Source organism: Sparus aurata, chromosome 10 (genome assembly GCF_900880675.1).
Source record: "Sparus aurata chromosome 10, fSpaAur1.1, whole genome shotgun sequence".
NCBI lineage: Eukaryota > Metazoa > Chordata > Actinopteri > Spariformes > Sparidae > Sparus > Sparus aurata.
In genome coordinates, this window is record NC_044196.1 from 35,365,629 (window position 1) to 35,385,371 (window position 19,743).

The 19,743-nt window shown below is 41.5% G+C and overlaps 3 protein-coding genes across 7 annotated transcripts; 2 read left to right on the plus strand and 1 right to left on the minus strand.

Annotated features, from left to right (window-relative positions):
• Positions 1-929: 929 nt before the first annotated feature.
• krcp (kelch repeat-containing protein) lies at positions 930-8,157 on the minus strand. 3 transcript variants are annotated; one of them, XM_030431097.1, is made up of 13 exons: positions 7,935-8,155; positions 7,454-7,615; positions 7,190-7,271; positions 6,411-6,470; positions 5,370-5,628; positions 5,171-5,269; positions 4,763-4,894; positions 4,138-4,325; positions 3,852-4,048; positions 3,661-3,755; positions 3,197-3,251; positions 2,807-2,904; positions 930-2,071 (listed from the first exon to the last, which is right to left on the minus strand). In XM_030431097.1, the coding sequence occupies exons 1-13, from the start codon at positions 7,994-7,996 to the stop codon at positions 1,839-1,841; spliced, it is 1,722 nt and encodes a 573-aa protein (XP_030286957.1). In that variant the 5' UTR covers positions 7,997-8,155; the 3' UTR covers positions 930-1,838. The 3 variants fall into 3 exon arrangements, with proteins under 3 accessions (XP_030286957.1, XP_030286958.1, XP_030286959.1); XM_030431098.1 differs by having other exon boundaries at positions 5,397-5,628; positions 7,935-8,152; XM_030431099.1 differs by lacking the exon at positions 3,661-3,755 and having other exon boundaries at positions 7,935-8,157.
• Positions 7,576-11,477, plus strand: LOC115589923 (uncharacterized). Of its 3 annotated transcripts, none has more exons than XM_030431102.1 (5): positions 7,576-7,645; positions 8,965-9,052; positions 9,175-9,372; positions 9,462-9,701; positions 9,797-11,477. In XM_030431102.1, the coding sequence occupies exons 3-5, from the start codon at positions 9,176-9,178 to the stop codon at positions 10,359-10,361; spliced, it is 1,002 nt and encodes a 333-aa protein (XP_030286962.1). In that variant the 5' UTR covers positions 7,576-7,645; positions 8,965-9,052; position 9,175; the 3' UTR covers positions 10,362-11,477. The 3 variants fall into 3 exon arrangements, with proteins under 3 accessions (XP_030286962.1, XP_030286961.1, XP_030286960.1); XM_030431101.1 differs by having other exon boundaries at positions 7,611-7,851; XM_030431100.1 differs by lacking the exon at positions 7,576-7,645 and adding an exon at positions 8,155-8,361.
• A 2,159-nt stretch (positions 11,478-13,636) lies between these two features.
• On the plus strand, positions 13,637-19,743 carry cct7 (chaperonin containing TCP1, subunit 7 (eta)). Its single transcript, XM_030431413.1, has 12 exons — positions 13,637-13,777; positions 15,028-15,111; positions 15,230-15,299; positions 15,390-15,496; positions 15,658-15,836; positions 16,003-16,174; positions 16,269-16,433; positions 16,542-16,730; positions 17,003-17,100; positions 17,409-17,541; positions 18,530-18,736; positions 18,872-19,743. The coding sequence occupies exons 1-12, from the start codon at positions 13,772-13,774 to the stop codon at positions 19,097-19,099; spliced, it is 1,638 nt and encodes a 545-aa protein (XP_030287273.1). The 5' UTR covers positions 13,637-13,771; the 3' UTR covers positions 19,100-19,743.

Consider the following 19,743-nt stretch of genomic DNA (forward strand, 5'->3'; position numbering starts at 1 on the left):
TATATAATTTGTATTGTTCTTACTGCTTTTCACACATATATTTTGTACTTATCATTATAATGGTTTTAATTAATGCTCTGTTTTAGCCTGCCTCCCCTTCTGTGCTGTACTAATGCAAATTTCCCCACTGTGGGACTAATTTTTATCTCTTTCAGTGTCTCAATTTACTTCATAGTAACCGTTAAAATGTGTGTACATCATGTTAAGAATTTCTTTTTGCTTAATTTTGTGTATTCAAGTCATTATTCATGTATTCTACTTTTCTACTTATCCATCTGTATCTGTCGCCATACGTTTGTTCCTGTGACACATACTCTATGAAGTTTCTATAATCTGAGAATGTAATTGCAGCTCATGTTTTATGATTACACGGTTTCTCCTCTGCTTTCTGCTTGGATGAACAGACGTGGTGACATTTAATCTGCTGCTGGTTTGTGCATTAAATAAATAGGCATTAACTGACCTGTATGCACCTCCTGTTACTAAGGAGGTTGGCAGCATAATCCAGTGAAAATGTAAAAGTTACAAAACATTCATGACACCATTATCAGCCAAAAGATAATCCCTCTCCAGTGCCGCTAATCTTTTATTAAAACATCTCCATTTAGCTTGGCCTCTTTGAAGATGACATCAGTGTTACTCTGATAGGCTGGCGTTAGCTTATGTTAGCGTAGAGTTACTGGGACAGAGATGTTGTTAAGCATCAAACCTCATTTAAATGACATCAGTTTGACACCACTTGGTTTCAAGTACACCTCAGTGTTTTATGTCAGACTGAAGAGATGTGTTAATTATTCTGCAAATGGAAAGGGTTGTCTAAACTGAGTCTAAGTGGGTTTAACTGTCTCTACATCTCTGCACTTCTTTTTAGAGACATTACTGAGCAGGAAAGCAAGAAGTCGTTTTGAAGAAGGAGTAAGCTTAAAAGGCAGCGTAAAATCAAATGTTTATTAAGTAATGACAGAAGCCAAGTGAAGACAGAACAGCACAGGAAATGAGATGTTTTTCACTCAAGCATAGCCAACATTTTGGAGATAATATCAAAAACAAACACTGTCGTGATTTTGACCATTATGAAATACAATTACTGCACTTGTCCCTGTCAAGAGGCAACATGAAACAAGATATATATACGCTAAAAATAAAAAGATATTTTATTACAGCTGCCACCTTAACACAAATACATCAAATGGCTGCAACACAGAAGTTGCTAATTGCTGTGAACTGTAGCTGCTAGTTAGCTGCACAGCTAACCTGGGGGAGTGTTGGCAAATACACCGCGAGCGAGTCCAGTTCGAGGACGGGGGATACGCAACAGGTGTGAAGCAGCAGAGGAGCAAGGTGGAAGTTATTTACAGTATTCCCATCTTTTGCAAATGAGACTTGTGATATTAAAATGTGTCGATATGAATTTAAAATGTGTTCAGTCCGCTTGCATGTAAGTTCGACATGCTCAGAATCATCAAGGCTTTTGACGTCAAAAAATATGTATTCAAATTAAATTGATCATAAAGTGGGATGAGGAGTCAGCTAATGGCATGAACTAACGACAGAAGATTGGCATTGACATTAGACCTGAGGAAAAACTTGAAAAGCTTTAAATTATGAACATAAAAACTTTGTTCTTGTTAATTTGGATCCACAAGGGGAGAGGAATGCACATGCACCATGTTGCTCCACTACTAAAGTTTTCTAACCCTTTCAAAAAAACAAAAGAAAGAAGAGAGGGCTGAAACAACTGAAGAAGACAAAGACAACCTATAGACATATAAATAATAAAGAGTCTGTTTCACATACAGTTAGGCAGTGAGGATTCACCTCTGACTCACTCTCACTCTTTAAATAGCAGTGAGCAGTTCCTCCACAGCGACAATCGTCAGGTCGGAGTAGAAGTTTCCCTCGTTGTCGCCACCTCCGAACACCAGCAGAGTTCTGCTGCCGGAGTCGGCGTCCACCACTTCATCTACCTCTGAGAAGAGGTGGTGACCGCCTGTTTGCATCGTGATGATGGAGTGTCCCGCCCTGGGGACGGACAGCTGAGGGAGCGTCACCTCCGTCCAGCTGTTCGTGTCTGAACCAGTGAAAAAAAACCAAACAGCGTGTTTAATAATGTGATCTTCATAAATGAACAAGCACGATTCTGTTAGATTCTGAATATATTTAGGTGTCGGACTGTTAAGACATATAAAGCACTCACTGTCAGATCAAATCATTGATCAATTACATGACAAAATACTCAACAATTAAATTAATTGTAAGTTGCAGCGCTAGTTGTAATGAAGGCCTAAATCACATACTAAGCTACTGTCTGTACCCATATACTGGATATGGACACATATTTACTTATCAAATTACTTTTGTAAATTCACACATTCCTTTTGCTTTCAGACTGGTCGCTGCTTCATGAGACATGACGAGTGATTAGTGTGGAGCAATAAGCAAATCACTTGAAAATTATCTAAATAACAGATCATAATTTCTCAAGAAAAAAAGTTTGCCGGGTCCAGATTTGCTAGACTTTTCCCATCGCCATTTACTTTTGGGTTTTGGATATAACAGCCAGTCTAAAGATTTCCCCGCTGAGTCTGTGAATCCGTGAAATTTTCCCTATTTCATGACATTTTTTTAGACTGCAGGATTTAATGACAAATAAGCGACAATTTTAAAAATTTTTTTTAAAAAGGACAACTAAGTGGACTCGTTCATCGACCAACACCAACAAAGAAAACAGTAATTGTCCTGAAAAGCTTTCCAAGCAGACAGAAGTGCGTACAAAGCTGGAGTGTGACTGTGAGCTGCCTCTCACCTGTGTCAAAGATGAAGGTGTCGCTGAGAGCATTGTTTCCATTGTAACCTCCGTGGATCAGGAACTGTGTGTCTGAGAGCACAGCGCTGCCGTGCCAGCTGGAACACAAACACACAAATTAACTAACAAAAAGGGTGGAAACTTATTAAGAAAAATATCTGCCATTTACCAAAATCTGCTTAACTTCATGTTAAACACTACGTAAAAAACAAGACATTTGCCTGAATAAAATACAAAACTGGCAATTCCTCTCATGTACATCAACAGCTATGATTACTGAAGATTCTTGATTATCTCAGATTCTGACATATATGATTTTGTATCCACCCAAAATAAAAAATTAATAAATTCCCCCTCTGGCTGAAGTTCAATGTGTGTTGACTACTTTACCTTCGAGGAGACGGGGCTATCCCAGTTGTTTTCACAGCAGAAAACTCCATCAGACCTAAGAGACACAAAAATATTCAAATATCAATTATGCATGCAGTGCTACACGTTCACAACTCTGATTAAATATACACTAACTGGCCACTACATGCACCAAGTGTACTCATATTTTTCAGTTTTGGTGCCAATAAAAAAAAAGGTCATAATTTTACTTTTGTTCATTACTGAATTCCTAGAGGGAAGTAGCATTGTACTGGAGTGGAGTACATCACATTGAAAGGCTTTTGTAATATTCTGCATCTCTCAAGTAGGTACATAAGCTGGCAAAACAAACATTAGAAACATCTTTTGATATGTTGCAAACTACAACCCCAATGAGAAAAGTGCAGTTAGAATAATACCTCTGACTGTTTTGGTGTAAGTGTATCTAGTGAATGTGCCTTTTGTGTGCATGTAACTGGGCTTACCCAGGTCCAACATGTACATGTCATTGTAGCAGACAGGAGTGTCCCATCCACCAAACACATAGATCTTTCTCTCCTGCATCACACACGCAGAGTGACTGAAAGTGAAACCAAGAGGGAGGATGAGACCAAGAGAAAAGAAGTGAACTAAAAATGTGTATGGAGAGAGGATTGATGTGGATCAACCATCTTACCCGGAGCGGGCGGAGGGTGCGTCGCCTGTTACAATAGGCTGGTACCAGATGGAGAGGTGGGGGTCGAAGATATACAGTGAGTCGCTGCAGCCGTCGGGCTCTGGGTTCGGACAAGGAAACACTCCTCCAAGCACAAACAGTTCACCACGGAACATGCTGCAGCTGTGGTAGGCCAGAGGAGGGACCTTACCTTGAGCCTGGAGGAGACAACAGAGAGGGAAGGATGACGTGAGGAAAGGACGAGCAGCAAAATGGACAGTAAACAAGCAAAACAAAACACGCAAACCTCCACCATGGTCCACTTCCAGCTCTGCGTGTCCAGGATGTGAACGTCGTTGAACCACTTTTTGTTCTTTGAGCCTCCAAACACAAAGATCCTCCTCGAGTCCGGGTCGTAGACGGCTGTGTGGCCGATCCTGGCCTCTGGTGTTGGACCCTCTGCCAGAGTCTCAGCTGCAACCCAGGACATGTCCTCTGTTGGACAGAGACAAAGGGTTAGCACACCTTTTCAAACCTTAAATTTTGGTACTTTTTATGGATTTTCCAAGCTCAATTCCAGCAAATTCAAGGATCCAACATAGCTTAGTTTGAGACACGACCAAGGATAATCACTTTTGTAATACAGAATTGATTTATAGAAACATCATGCATGTAGTCTATCTATTAATGTTAAGTAAAGTTTCTAATCATGCACAAAATATATAAATTCAAGCACTTTCAATGTCCCATTTCTATTCACGCTTTTCCTTTTTTTTTTCCTAAATAAAACTTAAATAGAAAAAAAAAAAATCACATACTTTCAAGGATGTTAAGGATCAGTAGGAGACAACACCTGCTCTGATGTGGACCCCATAGAAACTAAATCCCCCTTTGTGTGTAATATAGAGTCCATAATGTCGTCCATGACTGACCTGTGCAGAGCTTCCACATTGGATCTTTGCAGAACTGCATCCTGGCTCCCTGCCCTCCAATCAGAATAGCTGTCTGAGCATTGATGGGACACAGAGTTTGACCCCAGCGACCTGACGGGCTGACCAATGGGGCTGCAGGAAAACCAGAGACTTGTTATTCAAATGTTAATGTCTCACAAATAAACTTTAAATGATCCAGACCCAGCTAACTCCAAGTTTACAACAAATGCAGGGCAACTTTATGTTACATTTCTGCACTGAACATAAACAGAGAGCATCATTCTGTAACCTGAGGTGGGCGATGTGCATCAACGTACCAGCTGTGGGTCTGAAAAGTGAGCATATATGACAAAAACAGTGAAGGTAAAAACAGATAAAAGTGGATGCAAAGCGCATGCACGAACTCACCCGTCTGCGTGGGAGTCTTGGCCTGCCTACTCTTTGTCCTGGCTGCACTTTGAGGAGGCGTCCTTCCCACAATCCCTTGCGCTTCTCCTGCTCCATTAGCTGCAGAAAGGAGAAAAGGAAGGACAGTTGATTGAAGTTACAGCACAAATGCTTTACTCCTCCACACAGAGCCACAGGATCACTGATTAATTATCATTACCAGTCAACAATGAGTCGTCTCTCCCACCTGCTCCCTTCATCTTTGTTGCATCTCCTCCGCTGCTGAACAACTTCTGGCCCACTTTGCTTTGACCTCTGGCCTTACGCACAGGTGTGGTCTTCTCCACGCCACCGTTTGGACACACATTCTCTTCTTCCCCTCTCTTCGTCGTCCTATTCTCGTTACCGTCCTCCTCTGACGTTCGCTCTCTCTTCCTCTTGCCATTGAGCTCTCGGGCTGCGAGGGGAGCCACAGTGTCCTGGGAGGGTCAGAATAGTCTACGTCATTTATCATTTAGCAAAATAAACTTCTAGAGTGGCATTATGGGAAATGTAGGCAAACACAAAAGTAAGTAAACAATAACAACGCATTGACTTCAAAATACTCCTCCTGACCTTCAAAGCTCTCCATCACCTGGCCCCATCCTACCTGTCTGACCTCCTTATCCCCCATCGCCCCTCCCGAGCCCTCCGATCCTCCTCCTCTCTCACTCTGACTTTACCACCATCCAGACTCAAAACCTTCAGCGACAGAGCCTTCTCCAGAACTGCACCCCGACTTTGGAACTCTCTCCCCAAACTAGTCCGTGACTCTCCCTCACTTACCACATTTAAATCCCGCCTAAAAACCTACCTCTTCTCACAAGCCTACGATCTCCCCTACCCATAACCACCTTCTTTCCTGGCCTCTCCCCCTGACCCCCCCCCCCTACACTCTCCTTCCACGCTCCTCACTCATCAGCCCCCCCCACCGCTCTTCAATCCACCCCTGCCACCTCTTGACTACTGTTGTACCTGTTTTGCTTTTGTTCCCTGTCGTGCTTTGTGATCTCTGTTTGCTATCTGTGTTCTTATCTCTGTAAGCGACTTTGGGTCCTTGAAAAGCGCTATATAAATTAAATGAATTATTATTATTATTATTATTATTGTACTGACAAATGCAAGGACGACTGTTGGACACAGCTCTAGTTATGGGATTTTGCTGTCTAGACGTCTCATGAGATACTTGTATGAGTAATAGTGCATCATTCACATAGATTACCTTTGGCGTGTACTCCTTCACAGCCAGAATGAGCTCTGGGTCTACCCCGTCTGCTTTTACCTGGGGACAGAATATGTGGACAAGATTCATTCATCCATGTGGAGGAAGAGATGTTTTCTCATTTTTTGGGGAAAACCAGGAATGAAGAAAAACAAATGTGTCTACAATAGGGCTGCGTTTCAAAATAAATAAATCCTTCATCACTTGAGCGACCCAATGATGATTCATTAAATCAGATGACTGATCTTTTTCTGTGGATGTTTGATCAGGGTTCAAGATCATCATCTGCCAAATGTGGTTTGGTAAATTTTTAAAGGCTCTCTGTTTGTCCTAAAAACAGTATTGTGGTTAAAAACTACCCTGAGAGTCTCTGCTGCGTTTGGTGTCATTTACAAGTGCACTGCTTCTGTCTGTCTGCGTCTGAGTTTCACATGCACAAACTCCAATTGCCACAATGGTTGTTTAAAATATGAAAGTTTCAACTTTTCTCTTATTTACCTTTGATGGCCTACACCGATCATTACGTCCTTGTTCTTTCACTACAGCATTTAAATTAATTAAATGCTAAAATCACAACAATATCCCATTCATTTCTCTACAGGAAGATTATTTCAGTTTGTTAATATTGTAATTTTACCCCCAAAATGCTCTGAAGACTATGACGATTAACAGACTTCCTTCCTTGTGCATCGTGTTATATTTCCAGACTATATAAACAGCTCTTTTGGTTGTTTGTTTGACTTTTCCCGGTCCTGATAGTTACGGTTTGTAATACTTGCCAAGTTTCCTCCCTCCAGAGTGACATTCAGTGTGACGCTGTCTGTCCATGTCTCCTCTTCCCACTGCTCCCATGACAGGCACCTGGAGGACATGAGCTATAATCAGTGAAATGTTTCTCATTCATTCTGATTACTGACATTCATATTTAATGACAGCTGGATGCAGGAGATGCACCAGACATCGCGCAGACACAATCAACCTTTACTACACAAATAAGCAGTGGAAATCTCACCATGGGGATAAAAGCACGAGAGTGAACCTACTTGTTATATGGAGTCAGTTTGCCGATGGTGATGGGCATCCGGTCAGCATCGTCGAGCTCCGCGTTGACGCAGATCCTCTGTCCCCACGGGCCGCTGCTGAACAGCACCACCTGGCGGACACTTGGAGGAACTGCAACTGCCACCCTGCACGAACCTTCAGCACTGACGCAGAAAAAAACCCCAAAGAAATAAGTGAATATTCTTCTCTTAGCTATCAGAAACAGGAAGCTAGAGAAGGGAAAGCGTTTACTGGCATGTGTTTCTCAATATCGGAGGAGCTAGCCGACGAATATTCCTCCATAAACACGGTTCAGTTAAAGAGGCGCCAACGAGCAGCGGCTAAAGATTTATGAAGGGGCTGCGTACACAAACTTCTATTCAACAACGCTTCTGCTAAAGTAAGGCTCGCAGACATTGCGTTTCAAGCGGAAAACAAGCTAACATTAACGTTTCTGTTCATAAGGTTACGCGTCTAACGTACCTCAGCAGCCTCTGAGGCGGACCGTTCACTCCGAAAACCGCATAAAGTCCGAAATCCTCCATCGTTGCGTCTCCCTCCAGCAAAAGCGTCTATTCTTCCTGATATTCTACTTTTTTTCGACACAATTTGAGATATAAAAACAACGAAGTCGTCTCTATCCTCCTCGGTCCAACATCTCCCGCCACAGATATGTGTTCAATATCCAAACTCCGCGCGAGTTCTTGGTAAAAGATTGTGAGCGCGTGATTATTGTCTTGAGAGTGCCTGTGCGGGTGGAGTTAGCGCTATTGAATATACTGCATAACCTCACCTCCGCCCATGCAGTACACGCTGATATTATATCGAGCGCACTTACAGGCTGCAACACACAAGCCGCAAGCCAATCAGAGGCCTGCATTCAGCACGCTGAGAGAGACGTGACAAAAAGGTGCGTTCAGGAACACTTATCACCGCTGCGGGACGTGTATTCATATCTACACTATTTACCGCACAGCTATTCTCTTATTCATTGTGTTGATATATTTTATTTACCTCTAGATTATTTGACATGTATTTTGTTTCATTTAAAAAACATATATATATATTTAAAAGCCAAAACATAACTTCATCAAACAGCAACATCATTCATTTGTTCCAAAGGAGTGAATTACATAAACCAGAAAGGACTTCCTATATATATATATATATATATATATATATATATATGTATATACATATATAAATATATATATATATATATATATATATATATATATATATATATATACATATATATATACACCAATACTAATACTTTTTTGGTCTATTAGTAAACAACAAATACTTTTTGATAGCTATGATCTGTACATCACACAGTATATGACAAAAAGTTCAGTTCCCACTCTGTGATGTGAAAAAGAAAGCAAACTTGTACTTACAATAAATACCATATAATAAATACAGTGTGTGCAGTAAGCTCACAGGACGGCGCACCATCTGTATCTGGTTCATGTAATTTTCATGCAAATCTGACATCTGTCGTGTTTCACAGCTATCAAATGAACCTGCACCAGTGAGCAAACAGTCAGTGGAACAGACCCTGCTTTCTACAGAGCGTCACTCACACCTCACACTAAAAGGTTTGTTAAAGCTACTTCACTGTCTCTTCATAATCTATAGATACATTTTCACTGTCATGTACAAATTATCTTCCTGCAGGTTTACCAAACAATAATGGACATTTCTCTGCCTTCCTCTGCAGTATGAACGGCTCGGCTGTGAATTCGTTTTCCTCAGCTTCAGGGTATGTCTGGGCAATATGTGTTACTTCTAATGACGGTGCTGGCAAATTAGGAGCACCTTCGGCAGGCCTCCTCATCCTCTTTATCACCGTCTCCTCTGAAGTCCTCATTGGCGTCCCGTTGAACATCTGGCTCATCTGTCACATCTTGAGGAAAAGGTGGACATTTTCTAGAATTTTGGTGTATTAAATGAACCAATTAAAGACTACCAGTTCTTGCAAAACTTTCTTTTACTCCAAATTCAAAGGTCAAAGGATGCCGGTGTCCTTCCTGCAGACTTCTTCCCCCTCAACCTGGCTATTGCCCACCTGACCTTCTACCTGATCGTACCTCTGATGTTCATCAATCACTATCTGTGGTGGAGTGAAAATGTTTTGGGCTTGACGACCTTCCTGACAGGGATGGGGCTAATTATGAAGCCAATGCTCCTCTGTCTGGTGTGTGTGGAGAGGTACATTGCTGTGGTGCGACCCCTCGACTATTTACGGTAAAACCACACAAGGTTTAATTTGAAGTGGTTGTGTGTGAAAAGATGTGGTACCTACTGTGTGACTCTCTCCTTTCTGTTCCTTCCTCTTCCAGGTTCAAGTCTCCTCAATACAAATGGGGATGTTTGGGGGTCTCTTGGTGCATTTATTTTGTCTTGGCAACCACTGCTTTTTTGGGGCGGTCTATTGTGCCAGTATGTGTGCTCTTCCTCCCTGTTTTAGTCATAGACACCTTCTGCTGCCTGTCCGTTCTCAAAACATTGCAAAAACCTCCGCCGAGGGACATAGAGATGGTGGAAAAGGAGAAGAAGAGGAAGAAGGAGAAAGGGGAGGAGAAACGAATGTGTAGTGGAGTCATGAGCCCGGGAGAAAGAAAGGAGAAGGGGGCGAAGAAGGTTGAGAGAGGAGGAAAGGGAGAGATGAATTCCATGAAGAGGAAGGCCTTCACCACCATTGCCATCATCCAGCTTGTCCTCACGCTCAACTACCTCCCCTACGTCATCACCATGCCTCTGGAGGGACGAGTTCCAGCTCAAACAATGTTGTGTCAGTACGTGGCCATCGCGATGGCCGCTGCTGTTACCTGCAGCTACCTGCAGCCTCTGCTATATCTGCACAGACTGAGGAGGCTGCCGTGCATGACGCCTCAAACCAAATAGTTCAGCGTGTTTCTTTAAAGCTCCAGTGTGTAGGATATAGGGAGATCTATCTGCAGAAATGAAATGCTGAATCACTATTATGTTTACATTAGTTTATAATCACCTGAAAATAAGAATATTTGTGCTGTTGCTACCCTAGAATGAGCTTTTTACATCTACAGAGTGAGTCCTCAGGGTGGGACGAGGGGTATTTGGTTAGTTGCGATATGCAGACAACAAGCTAGATGCCACTTGACCCTGCACACTGGACCTTTAAATGCAACCTTGCCACAGTCATTTACAGACTGCAGCATCATTACAGTAACAAAGTCTGCTGTCTTCCAAAAGTTTTGCTCAAAGTAAGCAGTGGTACAATGTAATTAAGTTCATTTACTCAAGTACTCAAGTGCAGTTTTGAGTTACTCTTCACTTGAGTATTCACGCTTTCTGCTACTCTGTACTTCCATCCCACCACAGTTTGATGGCAAATATTGTACTTTTATTTGATCATTTTAGATACAGTATGTACATGGATGTAAATATATGTAGAATTCACTTCAACTTGTGCTTTTGTTACTCAACTACATTTATTGCCAGAAAACCCTCAAAGACCTGGAACACTTGTGTTTGTCTTACTCACCTGTATTTGTCTATTTCTTTCATACTCTTATTGAGCAGTCAAGCGCCACACATCATTTGATTCAAGGGGACGACAAGTTTCAGTCCGGCTCAGTTCAAGTCACAATTTTGAACTTGCTTTGTTTGAGAATTGACATAAAGATAGTATATTTTTAATGTAATAACCTGTGCTGAAATGTCTTAGACTTCCATATGAATTGTTTCATGTAGGATTACACACTTCTGACCTTTCTTCAGCAAGTTACAGCCATGTAATAATATATTATCTTATTGAAACACATAACCCTGGAATCCTATGTTTCATTTACTGACCATGGTGATATGTCAAGAACAGTTCAGAGTGTAAATAGAAAGGTTAGTGAATCATAACCCAGTTTATCAGTTGCCACTGAAACGAGAGACTCCGCTTCACATGAGTTTTGAAAGCATACGGATAGGATGAGCATTTCAAAAGTTATTTAACATGTTAGTACTATATCCATCTGTGGCCTCTGCCAGCTGTCTGGGTCTTTGGGGGTTTAGTATATGACCATATAGTTTGTTTCATTTTAGGATTACACACTAATCTCATTCCAATCTCTGCTGTTTTAAGGGACAATAACTATAATCTTATAAACCCAAAAGGTTGTAAGGCTGGATGTTTTTATTGCCGCATAAATCTTGGACTCAGCCAAATAAGTAAAAGGCAAAAACCTCTGATTCAGGTTTGATATCAGTCAAGGTTATTGTAGTTTTGTATTTTTATTTTAGTTTTCAGTTCAGTTCAGTTTCAGCGAGTTCATACCTGACTGAAGATAGTTTACTTGTTGCAGTTCAGCTTTTCTTGTTTGAAAATGTTTATATCTTTGTTTTATGTTTCATCAGTTCGATCATGTTACAATACAGTTGCAAAGCTTGCCATGTAAACATCCATCCTCAGTAAACAAATGCATCAATGCCTCCTTGTGTTTGTTGTTGACAATTTAGACCCGATTAACAAAGACTCAAAGTTATTTTCTGCATATTTTAATTTATTTTAGTTCATTTTGCATGTGCATAATATCGTTTCAGGTGGTATTCCTATTTTGTTTTAATTTGTATTTTTAGTGTTATTTTTCCCTTCAGTTCTCGTTAACCTTTGATAGCAGTTTGGCTGCTTTACAGTCCAACTTGCCCTGATTGCAGCAGGCCCTCTTAACAAGCAAACCTTAACCTTCTTCTACTGTTGATGTCAGGAAAGTAATTTACTATCACATCATTTGGAAGTAAACTGACCATATCAAAACAATTGTACGGTCGAATGAAACACATTAGATCATTTTCTACAGATACACAGTGCAGCCAGACTGTTGTACTTTTAGGAAACGCAAATGTTTCGGAGCTGTGTGCTCTCTTCTGTTTCCAGCAGTCAGTGAATGCAAAGTCACGGACAGCATGCTCAATATGTTCTGCTAATAGCTCGTGACGTGAAAAGTATGTCACGTATTGTCATGCACTTCTGAGCATGATTGTGTGCTAATGAAAAGTTTCCATGCAGCGATGCTTTCCTCAGATGGCCTTCTCACACCATACAACCTGCTATGAATTTGTTTAACAAAAAACAAAGAATAGATGAACATTATTACTGTGACATTACTTTGGGACACATGCAGGAGCTTTGAAGAGGTTTTTACATACATCTTATCTTGCAGGGATGAAGTCTGTCACAGATGGGAATGCTGAGGGATCAGTCTATAAAATTACGTCTAATAAATATCAAATGGTGCACGACAATCATGTTTTTTGTATTAATTTGGATAATCAGCAAGAAAACATGTATCTGAACGATATTATCAAAGAATTTACAACTTGGGAGCGCTTGGCACCACGGCAGAAGGCAAATCTGAACACCAACATGTTACAGGTCAAATCAGCCACATCAGCCACAGACAACAACAGCAATGAGATGAAGAGTGAGAGAAGTGCCCAGACTCCCTGAAGAGGAAGGGGGAACTTTATAAACTTTCTGAAGTGCTGTCTCTGACAAATTCACAATCATTTGGGCCTCCTTCGGCATATGTTATAGTCTCATTTTGGGGGCTGTTGCAGCCCCCTCAGCACACATAGTTCCCGCATCCATTATGTCATTCCACGATATTGATACTTGACATGCTGTGTCAGCCACACTTTCTTTAGGGCAACAGTAAAACCACCTGGTATATAAATGCAAAGTATACAAATTGATGAATAACTGAGACATATCTATATGTATAAATGAGACATGTGAATAAATGAGACATATATATGTATATATGTGTGTGTGTGTTTGTAAACATAAAAATGAACTGATAAATAGATATAAAAAAGGGAGAAATAAAGTGCGACATTAAATAAAAGTGTCATCAGAAACAAACTGTCATAATAAAATATTAACAGACATTTCAAAATAAACATGTCTGTAATTAAATAAAATACAAATAGAAATGCTACTCACTATGAAAATAAGAGCAATGATATGATAATTATATAATTATAATGAGTTAAGTTTGAAAAATATCTTACTTTATGTAGCAATCACTTGGTTAATTTTATGTTGTACACAATTTATTCATATTTCTATTTTAATTAGTCCTTTTAGAATTACGTATTTTGGACACTGTGGGACTCCATACTAGGGATCTGCACCAACACTACAGACGCCTGTTCATCGTAAGTGTAAAATATAAATAAGTATCGTTGACGAAACGCTGCATCGTGTTCTTGAACGCACCCTGATTTCGAAAAGCATTGTGGGATTGGATGCCGGTCGAAAGGTTCTCGAAGGAACTGCTAAGATGATGGTGAGTAAGTTAGCATTCATAGCGCACACTCAAATGTAAAATCCATGTCCATCCTTCAGTTTAACAGTGAATATTTACATCATGACTACTCTCAGATTAGATTACCCTCTTTTGGCGACGTTTGGAAACATTATTTTGTGGAGATTATTGTAAAATGACCTGATTGTTGGCCAGACTGTGCTAGCCTCGCAGGATTACACAGCATCAATGGGCGTATACGATGCTAACAATGATTCTAGCTAACATGTTAGCGTCAGTTTTCCTCATATAAAGGAACTTTTACTGGCTTGCGAACAGTTTGTGCTGAAAATTCAGAGTTTTATGTATACGTCTGTCATTAGCGGTGCTAGCGTCTGTCATTGTAGAAAAGCCAGTCAGGTTATTATCAAGTTGGCTGCTGGATGTTTAGCCTTTTTGTATGAGTGCCTGCAAAGGGAATACTGATAGCTCCAGTGTAGAACCAGAGCTATTTCCGACAACCAATTTCCTCACGTTTTGCTCAGTTAATTGGTCATCGGCTTTGATATTTTGGTCATAGATTTTGTAGACATGCCTGACTGAAGTGGACTGATGCTAGCTAACAGACAAAGACCAGACAAAGTTGAACATCCTCACTTGTAAAAATGACTAAAACTAATGACCCAAAAGTGTGTATTTATAATTATAAAGTTGTGACATGTAGTTTGCTACAATGAGTAGCACTATTAGAAGCCTATAAACAGACATCCGGCTTTTGACAGCGTCACACAGCTGCATGTCTGATGGGTAACAAAGCATCACACCCTACAGCCTCACATCAGGCACTACCTGTGTCTTTAAACAATTCAGGTTAAAACTCTTAAATATAACTAATGGTAACTTTAACATGGAGACTGTGTTGTTGAAGCTGAGTGAGATTGAAAGATATTTTTCAGATATTCAGGTCTTGCACTAGACGATCCCCCACATATCACAATAGGACTTCAATGAAAGTACTTCTGTAACTCATAATTGAGTGTATTTTCAATTGTGTCATTGTTTGGTCAATAAAACATCAGAAAATCTGGATCAGTGTTTCCGAAATCCTAAAATTATGTCCTCAAAAGTCTTGTTTTGCCCACTTATCACAGATATTCAGTAGGGGTGGACCAGATATTGGCCCTGGCTGATTATCAGGGCCAATATCCAGCGTCCAACTAAACATGATGAGGTTCTTGTTCTTCTGTCTGCCGCCCCTCTGCCCTCACAATTTTTTTACTTTCTCTCTTCAGCCCACACCGGTTATCCTGCTGAAGGAGGGGACAGACACGTCTCAGGGCATCCCTCAGCTCATCAGTAACATCAATGCCTGCCAGGTCAGAAAAGCAGCTCGTCTTATCTTGATTATGTGGTTTTTTGTTTTTTTTTCTATGTAGTGTGTGTCTAACTGAATATGCTTTAAATCTGTCTCAACATGTTAATTTTCTTTTCCAGGTGATTGCTGAGGCTGTCAGGACTACCCTTGGGCCCAGAGGGATGGACAAACTGATGGTGGATGGCAGAGGTGAGGAGAGACTTGATGTGATTAATTAAGTAATGGATTACAGGATGGAATCATCCACCCAAAAAATGTATAATCAACTGTGATTTCCAGGTAAGGCCACGATCTCCAATGATGGAGCCACCATCCTGAAACTGCTGGATGTAGTCCACCCTGCTGCCAAGACCCTGGTGGACATCGCTCGCTCCCAGGATGCTGAGGTGAGAAGTGTGTGTGTGTGTGTGTGTGTGTGTGTGTGTGTGTGTGTGTGTGTGTGTGTGATGCTGTTTCTTTGCTTTTTGAACTGGTCGCAACACAGAGGATAATCTCCACTGTCAGAACATCATAACAGGTTTTCCTAAATATTTTTTCCCATCCTCAGGTCGGGGACGGCACCACCTCCGTCACTCTCCTGGCCGCTGAGTTCCTGAAGCAGCTGAAGTCGTACGTGGAGGAAGGTCTCCACCCTCAGACCATCATCAGAGCATTCCGCACCGCCACCAACCTTGCTGTCAACAAGATCAAGGACGTCGCTGTCTCGGTGAAGAAAGACGACAAGCAGTAAGTGCTCACTGCAACAACTTTGCTTGTGCTATTTAGAATTTAAGGTATGAATAGCCCTATTCCTTTTAACATTGTATTCCTGGGGTTTTGGCTTCATTGAGCATATTAAAATCAGTGTAGTTGTCGTTTTCTAATGTTCTTGTCTCCCTCTCTGTCCTTTTAGAGAGCAGAGGCAGCTGTTGGAGAAGTGTGCAGCCACAGCCCTGAACTCCAAGCTAATCGCTGGTCAGAAGGACTTCTTCTCCAAAATGGTGGTGGACGCTGTCATTTCTCTGGATGAGCTGCTGTCTCTGAAGATGATCGGCATCAAGAAAGTCCAGGGAGGAGCCCTTGAGGTTTGTATTTTAGTACTTTTATTCCCACTTAAACAGTCTGGAAGGTTTGGTTGAAGAAATGGGATGTAATACCTTCTATATTTAAATCTCCCAGGACTCCCAGTTGGTCTCTGGGGTTGCATTTAAGAAGACCTTTTCCTACGCTGGGTTTGAGATGCAGCCTAAACGCTATGAGAATCTGAAGATCGCTTTGCTCAACGTGGAGCTGGAGCTGAAGGCTGAGAAGGATAACGCTGAGGTCCGCGTGAAATCTGTGGAGGTATGAGAACCGCGACACAGGTGTAAGGATGTGAAAGAAATGAGTGCCCTGAAATGAGTCTCTCTTCTTTGCTCAAACTTATTTTTGTCTTCTTCCACTTCTCTGCAGGACTACCAGGCCATTGTGGATGCAGAGTGGAACATCCTGTATGACAAACTTGAGAAGATCTATAAGTCAGGAGCCAAGGTGGTGTTGTCCAAGTTGCCCATCGGTGATGTTGCCACCCAGTACTTTGCTGACAGAGATCTGTTCTGCGCTGGCAGGGTGCAGGAGGAGGATCTGAGGAGGACCATGATGGTAGGACACATGCAGACAATGAACACCTCACACCTGCATTTAAGATGAAGTTAGATGACTTGAGTACCTGCTAGACTGCCATGGCTGTTACGACTTTAAGTTGTTAATCTGTTAACACCAGACCAGGTGGAAAAAACATATGTTTGTATTGTGAAAAGCCAAAAAAGATGTATAACAAATGTTAAAACTTGATTTACAGTAAAAAAAAAAAAAAATTAGTCAAAGAATAAAAATGAGCTTTAACATGACATGTTGGGTGATGTGACCTCCAGGCCTGCGGCGGCTCCATCCAGACCTCAGTAGGTGCCATGACAGACGACGTCCTGGGACAGTGTGAACTCTTTGAGGAGGTCCAGGTTGGAGGAGAGAGGTAAGTGGGACGATTCAGAGATCACAACATCTTTTTTTTTTTTTAAGATTTTTTGTGGCATAGACACCTTTATTAGCAGTAGACAGAGAGGAAACATGGGAGAAAGAGGGGGAGGTGACATGCAGCAAAGGACCTCCGGCCGGAATCGAACCAGGGTCAGCTGCGTTTTATGGCATGCGCTCTAACCACTTGACCACCTGCGCGCCAGAGATCACAACATCTTTAAAGTAAACTGTGGTTCGTGAAGCAGTACGGCCACTCACACCCACCGTGTGTGTGTGTGTGTGTGTGTGTGTGTGTGTCTGCAGGTACAACTTCTTCAAGGGCTGTCCGAAGGCAAAGACATGCACCATCATCCTGAGGGGCGGAGCAGAACAGTTCACAGAGGAGACGGAGCGGTCACTGCACGATGCCATCATGATCGTACGCAGAGCCATCAAGGTCAGCTGACACATGAGGTGTACACATCCACAGAGGCTCATTACATGTAGCTGTCAGGATGTAGTGTTCTCTTTATTAACAGCACTGTGTAACTGTTCATTCCACCGATGTGACATATTGTGTTGAGTTGTTAACGGGGATTAAGAAGTTAAAAAATCAGATACTTAAAGTTACTTTGTTCTATTCAATTCTGAGCCTGCAGATTCCTACACACACTTTATCGTCCAGCTGGTGCAGAAAGATTATCTTTTGTCTCCCCCAGAAAATATAAACATGTCCACAAGATTGAAAACCAGAAACATCATAAAGCAAAGCTCTCTGAATTTCACAGCAGTCAGTACATTCTTACCCATGGTGTTCAGATTAGTCCCATATTTAAACTCACTGTAGTGGAATTTTATCACCAATAACATCTACACGGTTCTTTATCTTGGTTGGAAATTCATGTTTTTCCATTAAGTAATTCTTTCTGACCTTGATGCTAAATTAATGGTTAACTTGTAGCATATCTATCTATCTATCTATCTATCTATCTATATCTATTGATCTATATCGATATCTAATGAATGAATGAATGAATGAGAAAGAATGCTGCCACATGGGTGCAGTTTCTTGCTAAAGCTTTGGTTGGATTAACATTATTCGCTTTAGCTCGTAATTTTTTCGTTTGGTTAACGTTAACTCTGAGACAAAGGAACCAAGATCACTTTCTTGAATGTTGCCCCAAATTTGTATCAGTGAGTGTTTTCACATCTTTTAATTTTTATAGACTGATGAATTGTGAAAATACTTTGTAGATTAATTGTTAATTTAAAAATAAAGCTGTAAATCTGTTTCACATCTGTGTTTTTCAATCAACACAACTGTATATATGACCTCTGCATCACCTTTTGGATTTGGAAGAGCCAGATGAATCTTCAAAATGTTGAATCTAGAACTTTAATCTGTCAGTCCCTCTGTGCTCACTGAAATTACTTGTCATTTCTAGAACGACTCCATTGTAGCGGGTGGAGGAGCCATAGAGATGGAGCTGTCCAAGTACCTGCGGGATTACTCCAGGACCATCCCTGGAAAACAGCAGCTGCTGATTGGAGCCTACGCCAAGGCCCTGGAGATCATCCCCAGACAGCTGTGTGACAACGCCGGCTTTGACGCCACCAACATCCTGAACAAACTGCGCGCCAAACACGCACAGGTAGGAAATGAAACACATGCCTAATCCTGCACAATACTCTGAGTGGAGCACTTGGCAGAATGGCGCTTTTATGGCCTGCATTAATAACACATGGAACAGGAAATGAAGTCAACTCTGACTGTTATCTCACTGCAGGGCGGCATGTGGTACGGTGTGGACATCAACAACGAGGACATTGCGGACAACTTTGCTGCCTGCGTTTGGGAGCCGTCCATCGTTCGGATCAATGCTCTGACGGCGGCGTCAGAGGCAGCCTGTCTCATCCTGTCAGTCGATGAGACAATCAAGAACCCACGCAGCTCAATGGATGGACCTCCAGGCGGTGGCAGGGGCAGAGGCCGCGGGAGACCCCACGCTCACTAGGAGGAAGCAAAGCAAAACCCTATTTTATACTGCTAATAAAATGCAAATGCAGACAGAAGACTGAGTCTTCTGAATCAGTCAGGTCACATTTAACATAAACGCAGGCAAAGATTGTGTTGAATGTAGCCCTGCAGGTTTGACCTGCATTTGTATTTGAATTCCAGGTAGAATGAGGTGTTGTTACCAGTTACAGACACGTAGCAAATGACAGATGTAGTGAGTCAAGAGGGAAAAGTAATTAATCCTGAAGACTTTGTCAAAGATGGCTGACATTTCTTGTGTTCTCTTTGTCACCTGTAGTTTTTTCTCTTGCTGAAACGTTGACTTGGTTATGTCTGTTAACATTTGAAGCACTGCGTCCTTCTACATGTTGCCATTTTTACTGAGAAGTGATACTGAAATACAAGCAGAATGAAAGCTGGTCCCTCTTGGTTTTGAAACAAACACACTCCTGTCCCCTCCAAGTCGGCTTTTCCACTCCGACCTCAAGCTGTTCTGTAATTTCTAATCTGGTTTATGTTATGTGACAAACGGAAGTAAAGCACTGATGGGATGCCGAGCAGTTCTGAACCATTCACCTGTTAACGCTGTGTCTAACTATTTATTGGACCATTCTTATCAATAAATTCACAGCTGAAATCATA